General features: G+C 40.2%; 1 protein-coding gene across 1 annotated transcript in view; it reads left to right on the forward strand.

The window, feature by feature from the left end:
- Positions 1–4,019: 4,019 nt before the first annotated feature.
- Positions 4,020–20,911, forward strand: part of tox3 (TOX high mobility group box family member 3) — a 41,674-nt gene continuing 24,782 nt past the window's right edge. Inside the window, exon 1 of the mRNA XM_034581245.1 lies at positions 4,020–4,833. Within this exon, the coding sequence (XP_034437136.1) occupies positions 4,732–4,833 (102 nt within the window). The 5' untranslated portion in view covers positions 4,020–4,731. The remainder of the gene's footprint in view (positions 4,834–20,911) is intronic.

The following is a 20,911-nucleotide window of genomic DNA, read 5'->3' on the forward strand; positions in this document are numbered from 1 at the left end:
TAGCACTGTATGTCATTGATTAAGCTTGCGTATATTACATGCCAACACACATCCCACTTGCGTAGTGTCAGTTTTTAAAATCACCATAATGCAGAAGGAAACATAAACATATATACTGTCTGAATATGTATAGAAATACTGTATATTTTTTCTAAATAAAACGGATATAGCTTCCTCGTGTTATTTCTAGTATATATGTTATATATTAGTCAGTGTGTAAAGTAGAATTATCTTACAAAGCTAAATTCAGAGGTTAAAATAAATAAATAATCATAAGGGCACATGTGACCCATTTTCTATTATATATCTGAGGATTTTCGGTAATAATCCCCATAGTTGGAGGACAGGAGCTATATGACCTCCAACTCACCAACTGCAAAGGGACAAAACAAGAAGTAGAAGTTGTGTTTGAGATTTATTTATATTGAATAAAGGAAAAGGTCGTCCGGGCACAAAGTATTTTAGCTAAAAGTGTTTTTAAACCCTAGATCTAAGAGTAATTTTTGTTAAATCTTATCAGTATACAAATATTTAATTCATAGGGTAAACTAGTCTAACACCTTAACATTCAATATATCATAACATTATAAATAAATGACCCTCAATCTCTGGTTACAGTTTGAAGTAAATGCATTGGGATTACATCTGAGTGCATCCTATTAGGTTATTATTTTATACTACAGAGCTCGGTTCTCCCCACGGACAGTGAATAAGATGTGACACTGCTGAAGCTGGAGCATGTAAAAGGGAGAACGGTTCATATTACATAGTCGTTGATGTTCATTAAAACCGAACACACCATTCAACAGAATACACAGAACACATTTTGACATATTTCAAAGCAGAGATTTAATGGTAAATAAAAAACAAATCAGACAATTTATGGACAAATATGATACAACAGCAAAGCTTTGCTGATGTATCCTCATGGCCGGTAGCATTGATTTTCATGTTTATTCTGACCTCTTCCTTCCACTCTGGAGAGCTGAATGTGACAGGTGAATGAAAAATCTGTTTTTGTGTGCTCACTGCACAAACAGGACTGTTGTGAGCAGTAAATGCACCACTTCTCTATTTGTGCCTCTTTTTGTATTCGTGATAGAGATTCACAATGTACATGGAAATAATAACCTGTTTCTTTATTACACCTTTGACATGTCTTGGCGGGAAAGCACACGTGTAATTAATGGCATTAATTATGGCTGTGTTCCATTTCGGTGTGCATGTTCCCAGGTATTGGTATTGTGCATGCTGTCTTACCGGGACACTTTAATATGACAAGGCCATTATTAATGTTATTAATTACACCTGTAGTTTTCCCACTATGCCAAATCAAAATGTCTGCAGTGAAAGGGGTTATGCTATGTATAGACTCTGGGTGGATTGTCTCTTTGAAGTTCAACTAATGAACCCTTCATCCTGTCTATTAGTCACATTATATAGAAAATGTCTTCATTGTCTTTCATTACAATACAAACACATGTTTTTTTTATTTTAGCATGATTTCCATTCAACACTAAATATGGAACTTCGTCCCTTAGGGGTCCCTCAATCGAAATGATAAGACCTGGTGATGACATCGTGAAGCAGCGTGGGATCATGGGAGTTGTTGTCTTCACCACCAAACCTACCTGACGCGACCCAGATATAACTAAGGTCTGATCGTTTTTAGACATTTTAATGAAGAATTGTTACATATTTTATCTTGAATGAAAAATTTCCTGTTTCTGAAATCTCTACACAAATCATAAATATGCCCTTTAACACTGTCAATATTTTTTTAATGAACACACTTTTACTTTCAAAGCCATGCTTTCTATTCCTTTATGAATTTCTTATTACACCAACCTTTCAAACAGTAAACAATAAACTATTTTTACTTCTTTTCTTCATACATACAGTACAGCTTCCTGTAAACCTGATGAGACGGTCTTAAAGTAGGTGGGCTTCTATAGATCCCTGGTGTGCACATATTCTCCTGCAATGCTGTGAAGTACTTCAACAGAAAAATAATATCTCTGATCTGATAGTCTGGAAATAACAGTCTCCAGCAGCCACCTAGAAGTAACACTTGCACAAACTTGTCTGAGACGTGCATTGGGAGAACTGCATTGTACGCACACTGCATATACACCGTGGGCATTTATAGTCAAGTGGTGAAGTGCACAGGGTTGTGTCATGCGGCCAGGGATGCACAAGTGGTATTGTATGAATCCCGTCTGGTTGAATCATCACCACAATATGACTTGTTTAAAACACACATGTGTATTCATATCAAGGAAGTTCACATTTCAAAAAGTAAAGCTCGCATAACAAGAACAGGGTGTTTTGTTTTCTCAGGGTCACCACCACCTCCACATAAATAGCCTATTATTGCATCTGACCATTATTTTTGTTCGGGTTCTCAAACAGGGGTGTTGCCAGGGCTGATGTCAGGTTTGTGGAGAGAGATGTTACATTAAAAAGCCCTTCAATCTAGAACGGTAACTCACCACAACATATCATTTTACAAATTAAGAACTGACTATAGTGCATCTGGATGATTACATTGTGTGACTATACATGAAAGGGTAGTGCAACTGGATATATTAAGTACAAAAATCAAGTAAAGGTGCAGAAAGTGTAAACAGAAAGAAAACAGTGTTGCTCACATCAAAGTTATATGTGTGTGAATAATGAGGTCAAATGGAGATCTGGACCCCAGGTGATGCTTTCCATTAATCTTTGAACATAACAACACCAGCAAGCAATTAGCAAACTAGCCCAGCATCCACATCACAAAAAAAAAAATCATGACTGATAGCAACGATAGTAGTGTATTGGCAACAGGGATATGTGCACCCAGAGCCTTTAAACCAAATAAATGCAAACGGAAGGACACTGGGGTTTGACTCACATTTTTTTCACTACCATGGTTTCATCCCAAGATTGATACTGAGCAGACTCAGGCTCAAAATGCGTAAGAAGGCAGCGCTCGTATATGAGATATTTTGGCTTCATTTACGGATAGTGGGAGGTGTCGTCCATCTTTATTTATTCAGTCTATGGTTGAAGCAGTCAAATAGCTTAACTCTTATACACGACTGTGATAGTATTCACTTGTTACCTCACCAAATATGCTTGTATTACGCTAGCATACTTAGCTTAGCCGTGGCTTGTTGATAGCAGTAAAATAGCCTAAGCCAACTCTGAAATCGAGAACGGCCGAGCTTCAAGGTGTAATGGAACAGTTGGAACATGTTTACGCTAGCCAGCTAGCAAAAACAGTTCATAATAATGCATTACGCTACATTTCACGAATTTTAACACTGTAGTAAAACATCCACAGGCAGTAATTGGACATTACTACTGTGTACGACACATTTAAAAACAGAAGTGCGAATAAAAAGTAAAAACTACAGGTTTTACTACTAGTGGTATATGGAGGGGCTATCTTGGATTTCGAAGTCGGGGTGGTGAGGTTCCCCTGACCTTTCGAGTTGAAATCCTGACTTGAGGGGGTGTTACAGTTGCAACCTTTGATTCCAGGGGTTGGAAATTCTGAGTTTGAGCCCCTTGTGTATTACATTAGATTACATTACATTTCATTTAGCTGACGCTTTTATCCAAAGCGACTGACAATAAGTGCATTCAACCATGAGGGTACAAACCCAGAACAACAAGAATCAAGAGAGTACTATTTCTTCAAGAAAGCCAAACTACTAAGTGCTATAAGTAAGTGCCATTTAAGTGCTACTAAATTGTTAGGTTAAACTTTTATTCAAGGTATAGTCGGAAGAGGTGTGTTTTTAGTTTAGGGCGGAAGATGGATAGACTTTCTGTATTAGCTAGCATACATTTGTGTGCCTCTGTCTCCAAAGCAAAACACAACCCAACAACAAAATAGACAAAGGACTGATTGGATATTTTTAAAACAACAAAATGTGCACTTACACATGCACCGCAGACTGCTGTGGTTATAATTAACGATCCTACCCCAACCTGTCACATGGACTTAAATGCAGTGTTTTCGTGGGCGGGGCTTGGTGTGTTTGGGGCGTGGCTGGCTTGTCCACACATTCCTGGCTGTTCATCAGTACAGACCAGTACAGACCTGTGGTACAGACCTATGGTACAGACAGGCAGAGCTAAGGGCTGCACAGGGACACCAGCGTGTGTACCACAGTATCTCATCACGCCATCTGTGGACTGTTGTTGTGCTTGTTCAGAAACTACAGACGCGGCATTGAACAGATGGGCTCGTGCGGACTGACAGTTTGTTAACTAGTGAACTAAGTTGGAGGGATGAAGTTGTGAGAACCGCGGAGGATACGGACGGTACCCGCGTGAGGTTTCGTCTCACTCGCTCTCACAAGTAGTTTTATTTCTCTTTATTCTTCCTGTATGTGAAGGAGGGAGGTAAAAAAAAAAAAGGAGGTGGACCCACGCGCAGTCGCCGGTCTCGTGGCTCCTTTGTATACACGGCAGCTCCCTGACAGACAGCGCGCTGGGCACAGTCCACCGTACATGTGGACTCCCTCAGACATGAACCAGGCGTGAAGAGGAGGAATATCCAAACTTTGACCTCCGGCTCGTCTCGTTTACCTCCCCCCCCCCCCCCCCAAAAGAGAGCAGAAGCCGGGGTCAGCCTCGCCGCCTCTTCCCCCGTCTCTCCGCCGTGCGCTTGGATTGTAAACGGGCAGAAAGTCACCGGGCTCCGGCTCCAGCTGCTCCGACGCTCGCACACTCACCATGGATGTAAGGTTTTATCCGACCGCTGCTGGGAACTCTATCCCCGGAGAGCCGGCCAACATGGATTTTGCCCACTGTTTGGGCTACTACAACTTCAACAAGGTGAGTTCGGGAAGCCTCCTCTTGTTTGTGTGTTTGCGTGCGAGACCATCGTGCTCCTCGGCTCCCTCATCCAACACTTTACCGCTGGACATGAATCCCAAAACAAGCGAGATGCTGATTTCCGTCCACTGCCTCATGTTGACTGATCGCCGATGCTGAAGTTAATGGACGTGTCCCTGCTTTGCCACAAACTTTGTTGTTGCTGTGTAATAAAGGAAAAGCACAACACAATGCTAGTGCAGTGGCCCGACTGATGTGATCCACTGTCACACAGCCAGCTTGAGTGTAGTGCACTTACATAGGCGTAGATCTACAGCTATAGGGATGAGGACAGTAACAACAATACGAAGAACAGATAAGTTAAAGCAGTGGTTATCAAGTGGTGGGTCCGAGGACGTCTGGGGATCTGTGAAAAGTTTCCAGATTCATCCATTAAAATGATCATCATATCTGTGTCGACTTGGTGAAAATATTTGAATACATACTGAGTATATTTCTTAGACATTTCTCTTATGTTATTCTATCCCAAGTAGAAGTGTTAAAAAATAATAGGCTCTGTCACATTGTTCTAAGGGACCTAAATCAGAGTGTGACCGGAATATTATCAATCTAGAAAAAATTTGAGTTGGTAAATGGCAGAAAAATACTAAAAGCATACTGGTGGAAGGGCTTGACTGCACAGTGCAATAGCATGTGGAAAGAAACAGGGAGAATATGCAGTATTATAACACCTAATGAGCAACACCTCTAAAAGTATACACCATGAGAGTATGTACACACGTAAACTGGTTCAGTATGAGGAAGAGTACAAGTCATGCACAGGAGCCGATGCTGGATTGCACAGTTCAACACGCTGCTGGATCATTGCATCAGTAGCCTGCATTGAACAAGCATTAAAATGTGATGGAAGTCTGATGCAGAGGATCTGGTGTCAAATCAACTCAAACCGCTCTGCACGGCTGTGATCCAGTTTCATGACCCTCAACATAATTGTGGTTAAACAGTGTGTTACAGACACATGTGATTGCTCTTTGCATGCAGACTTCTGTAATTGCACAATATAACATCGAAGTCATTCTCACATATTAGATGCAACTTTATTATTTTAAGTATTTAGCCAGTTTTAGTAAGTCAGGGCTGCTGTGTTTCAGTGTTGTAGACACTGCTTTCTCTGATTATCAGTTCTCAACTTCACAGCTACACACACACACACACTCGCAGTCAAAGAGAAACAGACTCTATCTGCTCTGTTATGAATGCATTCATTGTCAGCATTGTGCTGTGTTGTGCATTTAATCTTAAACATGGCATCAGTAAACCCTCAGCCTGTCAAACCAACAGAAACGGCCACATGATGCACCCAACACAATGTTGCTGCAGAGCCGATACTTTTTGCATTCATAGTGCAAGTATTAGTGTATCCACTTTGTTACGACTGAATACAAGCGCTGCTCTTTCTGAGTTTCTAGTTGTGAGGTGCGGCAAGTTTTTTGGAAGTCTCAATTGTGAGGCAGAGGTTATGTAAAACACATTTGATGGCTTGTGATGTTTTGTCAGTGATGTAACACTCGAACTATTGGCCAGTGATCCATCAGCAGCTTGACTCCCATGTGCCCCGGTGAGAGAGAACATCACTATGACAAGCAAAAATCACACAACAGCGACATGCTGATTTGAAAAAAAAAAAGTCTAAACAATGGTACCCCTACATCCCCCACCCCTTCTCCCTCTCTCCCTCACACACACACACCTAGACACACACACCACCCCCTCCCAAATTATTCAGCCCCTTGCAATCTGATGCTGTTCAAAACAGTTACCAGGTTTCTCACTATTTCATCAGCTCTTTGTCATGTGGCCAACTTGTCATATGTGCCCAATTTCATCATGTCTTCATCAGCCCTGAGAAATTTTAACTACGTTGCTTTGAATCGGTGTAAGAGTGCGATTTTATTCCCGCTCATAAATTCCCCGGGTCAAGCGAAATTTTTCCATCTGCAACAGTAATTGGCCACAATGCAAAAAGGAGGCAGAGAGCGAGAGGAAGGGTGGCGAAGAAGGTGCTTATCCAGTATCTCTTAGCAGTTATGTTGGGGAGACAGGAGAATATAAAGGATGTGTTTCATGCAAATGACAAAGCCTTTCCATGGTGAACAAATAGGTTGTTTTGCATGCATCTTTCAAATAAGCCTCCAGTTAATTTGAATCAACTTGCTGAAAGGTAGCACAATGCGGAGCCGTTAGTCATCCAAAAGATGTGGCATGTTTACAAGTCCCACGGAACTAAAGCCTCACTTCTTACATCTATTTATAAGCTGTCACTGCACCTTTTTGAGAAAAAAAACAATTTCCACTAGATTCACAGTTTTGATTTGAAAACCTCAAAAAAAACGCTGGCACAGGAAATGTTCAATTTTAATGACAACAGAGACAGAAGGGCCCAGAGGCACTTTGAAAACATCAGAGATTCTTTTAAATTTACAGAAAATCCAAACGAGTGGCACAAACTTAATTAGGTGCTGCAGTCATGACTAATGAAGCCGCCTGTTTTTTGGCACCGAGTTGGAGGGGGGGGGGGGGTCCTGAAGAGAAACACGCCACAAATTTCACACAGACGACTGATGTTCGGCAAGAAGTCACTGCTCTGCTGAAATCTGACAGAATTAATCTCTGCTCTTTTTATCGACTCTGCTTAAAGCAAACATTAAGGTTTATGTCTGTGATCTTTAAACATTAAATGCAGGAGTGTTCAGGTGGGTGACGGGGCCGTCACAGCAGGGTCCAGAGCTCTCTTAAACTATCTTGACTTAAGGTTGAGCACGGATCAGTTACACTTAAGGACCCTACTTTTACTGGCTGTTATTGGTAACTTAAAGTGACATACATGCATATATGTCAAAATAACAAACTGGACAAATTAGAGCTGCGTGCATAAAAACCATGCCGTGTATATAACGGTGTGCTTTTGTTCATGCAGCTGTCATTTGTGCAATGTATTATTTTGGTGATGCCATGTTTTTTCTGGTTATGAGCTCTTCAGTCAGACACGGCATTAACTAAAGACAGGGAGTTGTTTGGATTTGATTGGTTTCTGGATTTGTTGAAGTCACATTTGATTGACTTTAATGGTTTCATGAAAGAGACCCTGTGTTATTCCCATATTTATGGCCATCTGGTCTTTTCTTCAGGTTTAATAATGTTTCAGATACAGTATCCATTTAGTGTGGGCTTTCATTACCTCCAGTCAAAGAGAGACTGGAATCACCAACAGATGTTAATACAAACTCTTCTCCTGCGCTGGTGCAAGCACTTCAGGTTTATTCGCTAAACTTGCCCCAGCATCATCTAGTCATCGTAAGTCTTTGTAGCTGGGAATCGACCAAACATCACAGCTTATTAATGGCACTTTAGCAGAGGCATGTGGACAAGTGGCTTCACAGCACATTGAAGATGAAAAGTTGCTAAAAATATGTAGCATTAGCTGCTGGGTCAATGCTGATGTTGAGGACTGTGAGAGGATGTACTGCTGTTGTGCTTCATAAAGGATTTAAACAATCAAAGACAGGTTACCAAATTTCTAATCAACAACAGCCTCTTCAGACTTAAAGCTATAATCCTTAAAATGTTCATGAAATCAAACCTCATTTTCAAGTAGGAGGGCATTAAGTAGAATGCATACTTTACAACAGTCCCCTTAAATTCAGTCAAACTGCACCAAATTGCACACGCTCGTAGAAATCAGTCCCTGTAAAGATGTCTGATTTCTTTTCATCGATACCTTGAATTATTCCCATGGAAACCAGTGAAAATGGCAAAAAAATGACCTATCCATCAACGTTAAAGAAAGTGACAAATTCCTGGATCTGCACCAAAATGTATTCGGTAATTCCCTGACCCACACCACAGCCTTGCACCAAATTCTGTGCTAATCCATCCAGTAGAGTCTGCATAATCTTGCTTACAAACAAACCAACCGGCCAAAAAACAGACATGGGTGAAAACACAACTTCCTTGGTGGAGGTAATGATCTTTGTTTTATTAGCAGACTCTCTCAGCAAGGTAACCTACTTGAACATGCTGCTGTGAAAAACTACTCATGTTGCATTCATCATGACATCTGATTGAGCTTTTTAATCACTGTTGACTGAATTCTTTTGTTCAAGCAACATTCAACAGTTTAGTTAGTTGCATTGTAAACGGAAACTCCAGTTGCACCTCTGTTTAAGCTGCTCATTGTGCGTTTGTGATTGTACTAAACTACACACTTTTGTGCTGTCGTGAGCAGCAACCGCTGCTAAAAGCTTAATAAATGCAGTTTTATAGTAAAACACATTATTTATTGCTGTACATATTCCTCTTCTTTTGCTTTCAGTCCTGAACTCAGACAAAGCACTCTGGAGAATTGAGATGCTGTTCTATCTGCTATGTCTTTTATTGTCCGCTCACCCATGATATGAAAGACTAACTGCGATTTGAACACAATGATTAGGAAGTTGTCCAGACTAAGACTTGACACGATGATGTAGGACTGCAGCAGCAATTATCAGACGACTTTATGGAACCTGTAAAATGTGTAGGTGTAACAGTAGCCTGCTCATGGTTCATGTGGTTCTAACTGACCCATGTATATGTACGGAAACCAAAAACAACACCGTTTTAAGGAACTGAGGCATTGATCTTAGTGAGTTGCCGTACTTCTACAGCAGCAAACGGTTGTGTCCAAAACATCGTGGGCCAAGCTTCTTTTCTCCCTGCTGTCCCTCCTGCTCCATTGGGAGGGAAGGGGTTAACCCTCTGCTCAACCAGGGGGCCTTGTGCATCTCTCCAGTGTACACAGCTGGTGCCATTTCATCACACACATTCTAAACATATCCAAACACAACTGAACGCGCGTGTGTGTGTGTGTTTAACCTCAGAGGCTGCCTGCTTTGTCAAACTCATCAGTTGATGGATGTGACTCCAAGGTGCATGTTAAATGTTCAAATGTCCAAAAAGTGAATAGCTGACGTGTTTTGCTGAGTGTTTTTAGTTGTAGCCTGTCAGGAGATTTGTTAAACACCTAATTTTCCCACCCAGATTAGAGTGTGTTATTTTTAGTTCACTCACTAGAACACACACACATGCTCACACTGTAACTCTGAGTTTTCCTGCAACTAAGAATCACGGCTCTGTCTGTATCTCTCTACAGAGCAGATGCTTACCTTGTTTTAATGCACAGCTCTGCACTTCCTGTACTGTGTCTTAACATGGATTTCCTGTGAACATAGTTAATGATGGTTGTTATGATTTTACACAGATCAGTGACAGAGGCATAATAGTTGAAAAGTGGCTTTTTAGGGCTTCACAGTGATTTCAGTTTCGGAAGAGGAGACCCAAACTAGACCTGGAACAGCTTTGTTCGAGTGAGTTTGATATGCTGGTAGTGCTGGAAACTGCTCTCAGCCAGACGCAGCTATTGGAGAAGAGGGTGAAATTCTCAGAGTTGTGTCCAATTCCGGATGGTCTTGTGGACCCACATACAATGACACTGGTTTCTCTGGCTTTTCCACAACAGGTATATTTAGCAACTGTATTCACTTCAGCCAGTAGTCCTCCTCTTTTTAGGGAGAGAGTGGGTTTACTTGCGAGTCGCAATGCCAATAAGCAAATGATCCAGCAGCCAAACTTGTGCGGGTAACGCAAGGTGAACATTCACTTCGAGTTTGATGTGAACGCTGCATTCTTTCCGATTCCTGAGGCACCACGCTATCACAGCTGTCATTCATCACTTTGCTGAGCCTGTTAAGGTGTTGACATATGTCATTTATGCATGTGCACAAGCACCATGATTTGTATGAGTTCAATTGGGCTTGTTTTACCAGTATAATCTGATGATGTGAATCCACCGTCTGAACCTGTGAGAAACACAAGACCAGTTTGTCTGCTTTGTTTATGAGATGGATATGACAATGAGGCTCTGAAATCTTATGCAGACATAGTCCATTACCCAGATCAGCACTCGTAAAGACCCTCTGTAATCCTGCCATCGCTGCTCATAAATCTTCTTCATTACTTCTTGTGCCTTACTCAGCGTGGTTTGTTTAGGGCAGACCACACACTCTAAAATTGTTTCACAACCGGTGTGTTTTGAGGAAACACTGGGCGTCACGTGTCCATCTGACATGGCAGCAGACAAAGAACAAGTCGGTCCTATGCCTTAGGTTCTGATCTCATGACCGGGGACAAATTAGGGCCCAAATATAGAGTACAGTAAAACCAGTAGAAGAATCCAATGCCTACATGTTGGATGTCTTTGCACAGAGGGCCCACCATGTGTGTTGGGCTTTTTTTTTTTTAACCCTGTACTGCGTTGGTCCCCACTGAACTAAAGAAGCCTTCTCTTGCTGGAAAATGTGCAGCTACATGGTTGTTTGAGAAAACATCTCTTTCAGTGATGCAAAGAGGATGAATGCACAAGAGAGACACATTTGTTATAGGATTTTGATCATGTACACAATGTCGCTACACCATCCATCACACCATGTAACTGCCTGAGGAAAAACAGTTTGTTTTGACATCCAAAGTCATACATTATTTTTCCAGGTGTAGTCCGGGAAGGAGTTGAACGGCTATTTAAGTGCACTGTAACTGATCATTGGTTTGTCTTCACGGTTTCTTTTTTTTATAGCCATTTTCAGATCATAAGATTAACAGTGGAGTTGGGATGTGTAGTACAATACAATCTGTCGTCAATAAATCCAAATTACTCTCTGCATTGTTGCTACTTTTCTCCAAAATATGTGATTAGATGCTTCAGTGAAAATGAGACATGACACACTTACAATTTCGATGTTACCTTTATTTTGGTGATTAAACCATGTATATTATAGCATAAAAGAGCTTTCCACATTGGCATCAGCTGCAATGTCGTATTCAAACATATAAACAAATGTGTTTTCCTGTGAGTAGAGGAACAAAACCATAAGTCACACAGAGACTGAACTCCTCTCTGAGAAAGATGGAGTCTTATTTTCTGTGTGAATACTGTGCTCCTTTGAATCGAACAAGATATTTTTTATTTCCACCATGATAAACTGTTTTAATCTGGTTTTGGCTCAGTACATCTTTGACAGCCTCACCCTTGCTGACTTATTAAAAGGCAGGGGGAGAAAAAAAAAACTCCCTGTGCCCCAGAAAGCCGCTTTTACCGTGAATTAAGCAGTTTTCAAAAGGACCAGTCAATCACTTCTGGTTGGCTGATTCAATAAGTGTTGTGTCCCTTTAGTGGTTAGCCTCGCTGTTAAGGCACATTCATTTTTAAAGCTTTCCAGAGAGGCACCCATTCCATGTTTCATAGATCTAATGTCCAATTCTCTTAATGGGCTCACGTAGCTGTATCAAAACATTCTGCTGTTTTCCTTTTAACTTGACTTAAGCCCTTGGCTCTTTTCAAGGAGCACGGGCCACTGACGAATGTTCCTCCTTCTCTCACACAGTTAAGGGTGATATTTCCTGGAGCGGACTAGTTGAATTCACTGCTTCTCTCGTTTTATATCAGACTTCTTCCTCCAGCAGTTTGTCATTTTCGTTTAAGTCGGCTTCCAATTGGGTAAATGCAGAATGAAGTTATTATTCCTGTAACCCATAAATTAGTCCTGTCAACCAAACTAGAACGGTTTTCGGGTTTAGGTTTCATTTTATGGTTTTATGGTTTGATATATGATTCATACAAATATTAGTCACTGTTCCAGCCATTGTTCATGTATCAGTTTGAATCTGAATTTCTGTTTCACTATCTCATTATGGGCTGTATATGTTAGTGTGTGCGTGTGTAGTGTTTTATGTTACACTATGAGTAATTCCCCTTTTCACCGGTCCCCGCCTACATCACACATTCCCATAATGCAGCTTGTTACCAGGTTGTGCTAAAAGGACCTGACAATAGTAGCAGGTGTGCAAATATCCCTCAGACCTCAGGGACAAAGAGCTAAAAAAATGGGTGGTAAATAACTCTCATTTGAATGGTGAAGTAGGCGGCATGTTGGAGAAACCTGTTGCAGGGTTCCAGGAAGACTAACTTTCATTATAACCCTTTTTCACACAATAAAACATGGAGGCCTTTCATTATGTTACAGTTTTTCTCGAATAGATTGATGTAAACATTTCTATGGTAATGGGGAGCTGCACCAATCCGAGACACAGCTCTTTCACCTGAGGATCATGGGTAGTCTAGTTGCATTTGGTATCGTTTAACATTGCATGTTAGATTGTTTCACAATTTTGTAGCTTGTGGTAAGTCTACTTTGTATGGTTTCAACATTATGGCTGATAATATAATGAAAATGAACGCTGTTGAGCTTCATAGCCATCTAACCCTGCCACAGTTTGAATTAATCTTTGAAATAAATGAGTTAGACAAAAGGAATATTCTCTGGCATGAATAGTTTGTTTTTTGTTATAGTTTATGCTCAGTTTGAATGATATCAAGATCTTAAAACAACTGATGGAGGATTGTCTCACTGTAGCGCTAAGTCCCTGGGGAAACGTGTATCTCATTAGAAACCTATGTCATAGGATGTATGTTTTCTTTATTAATTCTGTTCTGTAATTTACTGCCTTTCTCTGCAAAGTCACCAATACAATTTCTCACCTTGAAGTACTTCTGTATTTGTGTCGACTGCAAACTTGAGCATGCATGACTTTTGCAAGCATGAGGCAGGAGACACTGGCCTGTTTCAGTATTGATCTGAGAGGATTATTATCATTATCTCCTGACCAACAACTCTGACTTGTCTAAACAAAACCATAACAAGACAGCTCACACTTCAGTTGTCAGGACTGGACACTGTTGAGGAAAGATGCTTTGGAGAAGAAACAATTTTAAACACTGTTAACTCATTACATCAGTCTTATAACAGTCGTTTGGCCATAATTACTACAACAAGGAACCAAAATCCAGTCCCAATCAGGCACTGGTTCCTACATGGCATGTGCAGTTAATATGTTATATTTGAAATTCCAATTTGCTTTAGCAATAAAAAAAAAATAACCTCTCTTCTTGTAGTTTAGTGCTTTTTACACAATAGCACCCTGATATACCAAATCCAATATCTAGCCCTAATAATTACCCAACTGTTGCCTTTATTTGAATTTGAAAGTGACCTCACTATCCCTATTCTCAGATTTTCCGTTACATTTCACGGTTTTTATTTATCTCTCTAGTTTTTGTAAAGTCATGTGATAAAAAGGAACAATTGACAAGACCTCAGTAAAAGCTCCACATAACAAATGTTCAGTCCATGAAACATCAGCTCTATTGTGAATGAGGTCCATGAAATATTTGAGGCAACCTCTGATATTTTCACGAGTGTAATTCAAGGATCGTTCACAGCACAGTTGTATTGTGATGTGTGTGTGTGTGTGTGTTTCTTTCTGGCTTGTGGTTTTTCACTTGAGGTCATAGTGCGGGATGGCAGCAGTAGATGTAAGATCAAGGTCTGTGAGCACTGGCAGGGTTTCCCTGGCTGGACAGCCCCTGATGATTTTTTCAAATGACATTCCTTTCAAGGAAACTGATCCACTTCCTCATCTGCGGCGATTCTGACTCATGGTGTAACTTTTCACATACCTGAGCGGCCTTGAGAAAGACTCCTCTTTTTATTTAATAGTCTACCTTACGTTTGTGTGTCTCCCGCTGATAAACAAGACGAGAAGCTGAATGATTACACTGTTTCAAAGGCATTACAGGCAGCTGATTAAAGTGTTAGGTCGGAGTTAGCCAAGGTTAACCGTCCATAATGAAACACTTTGAAAATAATGATACGCTGCATGGTTTTATGAAGGCTTGTGGCTGCTCAGCTCAGCAGTGGTGACCTTCAGCAGTTCCACGAGCTAATCGTAGCGATCCCGCAGCACCCCTGTAGTTCCGAGACTCCATTAGCTTCTGATATGCATCTAGGAGAGCAGCCCACGTACAAGGTCCGCCTCTGAAACCGTTCCTGTGTCAACTGTGGCTGACCATCACTTAGAACTCTTTTCATGGGATGTGTCTCCCATTGCTGCTCTTGACTTCGTTGATGTGGATATTTTGCATAGCAGGCCATGATGAAGAAGCTAAGTGAGAAGAATGATTTAGATCTTTTTAATTTGTCATTAATGAATAACAAGTGGAAGAAACTTCAGTCCTTAGATTGACACCATATCAACAGCTATAGGGCCTTTTATAACCAGGTTTTACAAAGAAAGAAAATAGTCTTAGCACATTATCACATCACAAGTGAGTATTTGTCATCTTTTATTGCAGTGCATGCAGCCTGTTATTAAAAACAGCAGTATATTGTACACCTGGGTAGTCTGGATTATACTCTTGCCGGTACTTTACATTTTATATTGAAAACTGGCTGCTATCCACGGTATACAATTACTGAGTAAGTAATACGCATTTAGAAAGAGAAGCCACAATATTAGCTCTGGTAAACAAGTATAACGATCACAGCATGTTCATCGATCTGTAAACAGCTCTTGCTACACATTCTTGTATGTGTACTTTTAGATTATGAATGGTGAATGTACTGCACCAACCACTTATAACGCTTCACACATTCATACTGCGCTTCCATACGTTTTTTTCTGTCATATACCATTAATGCACTGTCGGCACAGCCCTCAAGTGCATTTAGGAGTTCAGTATGTTGCCCAAGGACATGTCGGAATGCAGACTGGAGGAGCCGCCCATGTTATTTTCTTTATGTTGTTCATCTTTTCGCCTTGGGCATTGATATGCAATATTCTATTGTAATAACATCACATTTTCTTTCTCAGAGGCAGATTGATAATTGGCAAATATGCACACTTCTGCTGATGGATTTGGAGTTACAATAATGTTTGCTGTAATTTAGCAGCCAATCTATTGTGTTTGAATACATTCGCTGTCGAAATGCCAAAGTGTAGTAGTGTCCTTCAAAAGGTATTTTGCTGATTTGTGGGATTTTCTGCTGCATGGGTGGTGGCAACAGGGGGTGGGGGTGCATCCAAATCAACGAATTATGCTGCTTGCATTCACACTCTTATCAGCTTTCAGTGATGCAGCAGTGAATTGTCACCGTATTTAGCTGGACGGGTATGAACATGCATCCCAGTTTACCCAGTCCTATAACATACTCACTGGTTTTTGTTGGGTTGTCGTGAGCTCGAGAGATGACAGCTCTATCCTCAGCTTTACTATTGGTTGGTATTCATATTTTCAGAGGGATACATCCCTAACAGAAACTAATTAACAAATAAGAATAATTGCCCTGTTCTTAAATCCATCATCAGCACAGTCTCCCATAACAGGCAAGCTTCAAGCAGGGACAACAAAGTAGTACATAAATCAAAGAAGTTTCCTTTGCCAAGCCAGAACCCCCTGGGAGGTACCTTGGTGCTTAATTAAAATCCAGAAGGATCATGTTTTAAGTGTAGGTGAGTGAGCACTGAATAACAATGACAAATCATGCCCCAGAGCATTCGTGTTGTGTTTTGGAGAATAATAACAGCATCTGACTTTGTTTTCTGTACCAAATAAAATGAGGTTTAATGTGAGAGAAGAAAAAACTGTTCTCAGTGCGTTGTGGCACAGGGACTGTGGTGAATTCAGCCTCTCCTGGCTGCAGAACCTGCCAAAACCAGGATTGATGTATTAATCTCATAATTATCCGCACATGGTAATAATGAAACAGCTCATTATTAAAGACAATTTGATGGCTTAGCCTTTTAAGTGTATTGTTTATCATCCCCTTTAAGCCTTGTAATCCCTCACATTTATGTGCCAGCTACAGCATCTCTCCATACTTAAGTGAAATTGTCACAGGTCAAAACCTACCAGTATACAGTATATATAAAATGATGCTAGATGTTAAAATAAATGTAAAAATAACAAAATCAAACAATATCTACCGTAAATCTTTGCATCATTACGACATCATTTCCATCAATAGCAATATAACAATGCACCGTGAGGAGGTATCCCACATAATTGATCTATCTCAGATTTGTCAAATGTTTTGCTGTCAAGTGTTTGTCTCATGAAGAATAGTTTAAAACCACAACTTTTACTTAGAAGCAAAAATAAGTCTTTGAACTTATAGTAAATAATATTGTGACATTTATCGTGATAATTATTTATTTTGACTAATGTCATTTTTATTTTGATATATTGTTTGGCCAAATCGTCCTGCTGTATTTTAAATTAACCACCACAAGCTACTGCTCATACCAGATTGACGAAGGCTGTTCCAGCAAAACCTTGCTTTGATTTTCAAAATAACTCTCCCCACCACTGAGATCTAAAAGATGCCAAATGATGAAATCCATGTAATAGTTTTGCAAAATGCCTCTATAGCATTTTTAAGACTTAACATCCTGCAATTCAAAATTACTATTTGCATCAACTTGCTGTATGCTGTTTGTATTGTGGGATGTCAGAGGCCACGGTGGCAGTCTTCTGGGCCATTGTTCTCCCTGATCTTTGAGCTTCTAGATCTGACAGTTCTGCAGTGACCAGTGCAAACCAACATAGAATGTTCTCTGGGCTAAAGCCAGAGACATTGTGGTAAATCATTGGAGGAAACACGATGCCGAAGCACATTTCAGGGACAGCAATTGAAATATAAACTGTCCTACATGCAGCACTATATACAGCTGTTTCAGCAAGCGTCATAATTCTGATGTGCACTGACTCTTTGGAGAGGCTAAAAAAAGAAAAGTACATTAAAAAGGGAATGTGTGTAGTTATCAGCAGAAAAAAAACCTCTCTCAAGTCAAATCCGCTCAATTACAGAGCTCTGGAGAGCTATCCCCAAGCAACCCTTCCACTGGCTAATCAGTCACAGCAAATTGCAGTGGTGAATATTTCAAACTCAACAGATTTGAATAAAGACATCATGATTATTTCAGTATTGTACAGTACCCTCCAATAACTTCTGCAGCCTTTAGCTGGAGCCAGCATAAACTGCATGACTCCGGATTTGAGAAGATGGGGAGAAATTTGAGTTCGGCAAAGCAAACACAAGGGGCTGTCAGTCAATGTGGCGAGCTAATTGGGTCGATCTCTTTAGCGAAGTTGAATGAAAAGATTAACTCTCCCCATGAGTCCGGTGAATCTCCCCCACTGGCTGCAGGTAAATTAGCTGATGACAAGTTGACAGTGGGAATTCTGTTTCTCACTCTGACACGAGTCAGTTTTTACAGCACGGTGCCCCCTGTTGAAGTCACCGATTTTCTCATCACATGCTTTGTTTACATATTGATTAATTGGATTAGTAACATTTGTCTCTCAGGGTTTCTTGACTGAATGCACCTTATATATTTATACACTATATATATATATAGTTTTTATTTATATGTATATGTATTTTAGGCTGTATAAGGTTTACGTGTTGATTACAATTATTTTCATTTAGTTATCAATCACCTTTGCACATATACACAACAAGATGCCTGGAGATTCGTGCTACACTATCTGATGCTCTGCAAATTGTAGGTATTGGCAGAGAGTCAGACAGACGGGTCAAGAATGAGCTTAATGAAGACAAATGAAGAGTGATGGGAAAACATGTACACGGGAAGGTGTGAGTGCAGAGCAGACTGTGCCCTGCTCTCATTTATTTTAGTGGGGAAGCTCACAGCATGATCCTAAAAATAGAGGTCAAGGCTCAAATACAGAAAATGTCAGTGACCCCTTTTTTTTTTTTTTTTGCTGCGCGCACTAGAGAGATGGGATAGAAGTGTTTTAGAGGGAGCTGTGGTCAAAAGAAGGCAATCAATACAGCTGTAAAGGAGGGTTGTACAAATCCAACATACACAATTATTTTCAATTGTGAGGAGAGACAGATTCAGGGTTATTTGTTTGTACAGTCTTTCATCTGCAGTAACATTGGAGGAACCTGTCAAAACTCAAAAGACGAGCCACTTTGTACATTTTACGAATTATTACCTCTGCCAAGGAGGTGATTTTTTTTCACCCATGTCTTGTTTGTTTGTCAGCAGGATTATGCAAAAACTACTGAACCGATTTGTACCACACTCGGAGGGGGGTGGGGTGGGGGGGACGAAGAACCAATTAAATTTTGGATCAGGTTAAAGGGTCAGATCCGGGAATTATTGTTTTAACATATTTTAGCATATAACGCATTCTTAGAACATTTCATCCATGTCTCATGAAACAAAGTGTGGATCTTGTTGTTAAAAAACAGACCTATTTCTGGTGATCTGGTGAAGAAAAACGTACCTACATTACACACTTATTACACTACATGCACATTTTATTAATAGAAAGAAACTGTGCATACAGCATCAGCAGCATTTAGAAATGCTTATATTAAACATGGAAATAATAAAACTGCATAATAACAAGAGCAGTTTGAAAATAGCAAATACGTAATTTATGTTATCAGACTATTTCCTTTTATTTTCTACTGTAACAGCTAGACTGACGTGTGTAGGTTTGTTTGTCCTTGGTGGAGGTATGCGCTCTGAGTGCCATTCTGCTTTTGATTGACACTCTTTTGTTTTATTACTGCGTTGATACTGTGCGTATATTGCACATGCAAGATTTGTAAGACAAATGGAATTTCACTGGTTTTGCCTTATAGTGATAATGTGAAGTTCCAGTCTTGAGTAAAAGTGTCATCAGCAGAAAAGATTCTTGCATCGAGCTCTTTACAGTTTTATCTTCCAGCGTGTGAACACTTTGCTAACTTACCTTGTTCTTTTAAAAGCACCACTTGAACACACGGCAGACCTCCAGGTTCCTACATGCATTTGATCTGCAACCTGTCGTTTCCACGCAGACGAAAGGAATGATTTTTGCATTATGACTAAAAGATGTGTAGCGTGTCTTTGTTCCCAATCTCTTTAAATGTCAGCGCAATGATATGGAATCAGAGTTGAAGCTTAGTGTTTGTAATTATTCAAAGCTGGTGTCTTAATCTCACAGTGCTTTTGAAGTAGGAAATGTTAAAGTGACATTTTGAGTTTAACTACTGTTAAAAACATTAGCGGAGCACTTAGCCTGATGGCGGCTGTCACGAGAAAAACAATGTCTGCGACTCGACAGCCGTCAGGTTTGCTAATGATGTCCTGGTGTGCTGTCAGTCTAGCAGATGAACGGACAATAGTATGCCAAGGAGATGCTTGAAATGGCTAATTGCTTCTAAGAGCCCGCTCAACCATTAGGTAACTACTATGTTTTCACAGATGTCTTTTCCAGCTGCTTTTTCATTATGGAACTCAAAGACATTACAGAAACAGTTTGCCTCAGTTCTTGATGAGTCTGTGTTGTTGCACATCAAGTCATAATGATTATAGATGCATTATTGCAGCCACAGTGGGAGATTAAAAAAAGGCATGTGCAGAAACAGCACAAAGCCCTATATCCATATCTGTGCATTTTCATTATTTCACCTAATTTGCCCCAGTCATTCCGTTAATCTCTGCCAACTTGTTGATTGTCAGTTTGGAGACACAATTCTGGAGAGGAGCCCGAGAGTATTTGCAGCCGGACCTCTGTCAGTAGCGCCAAGCAACACAGCCACAAATTGGAATGTGGTACAGCTCTGGGAAAGAAGCCAAGATTTAAATTAGACAATAACCTCTGCTCTCTCTATATTGCCTCTCTTTTCCAGCTGCAGGCCCAGCCATTTGTTTAATACAGTCAGCCCTGTAGTATATAATAGACTGATATATGAGTCACCGCTCAGCAGTTTGTGTTTTTCAGATTTATAGAGATTGAACAACTGGTCGGTTTGTGCTTACTGTGGACTTAAGGTAAGAATAACAGAAAAGACACAGGTTGCACACAAACCTGGGAAGTACTGTGACAGCGCATGCAGGAAGGTTTTAAAATCTATTAGTGGATTGAAACGGCAAAATGCTTCAAATGGCTGTAAACGTTTTAAGGTACACTATAAAAAGAAATCTAGGTTTTATTAAGTACATTATTCTTTTAATGGCACAGACCATTTTACAAGCAGTGGATTTCTAATAATGTTAATCAATATCAAGTACCATTGAATTAAGGTAGCAATGTCTTTTTTAAGGCTTTACTGGACTGAATACATTG

Source organism: Hippoglossus hippoglossus, chromosome 3, assembly GCF_009819705.1.
Source record: "Hippoglossus hippoglossus isolate fHipHip1 chromosome 3, fHipHip1.pri, whole genome shotgun sequence".
NCBI classification, from domain to species: Eukaryota; Metazoa; Chordata; class Actinopteri; order Pleuronectiformes; family Pleuronectidae; genus Hippoglossus; species Hippoglossus hippoglossus.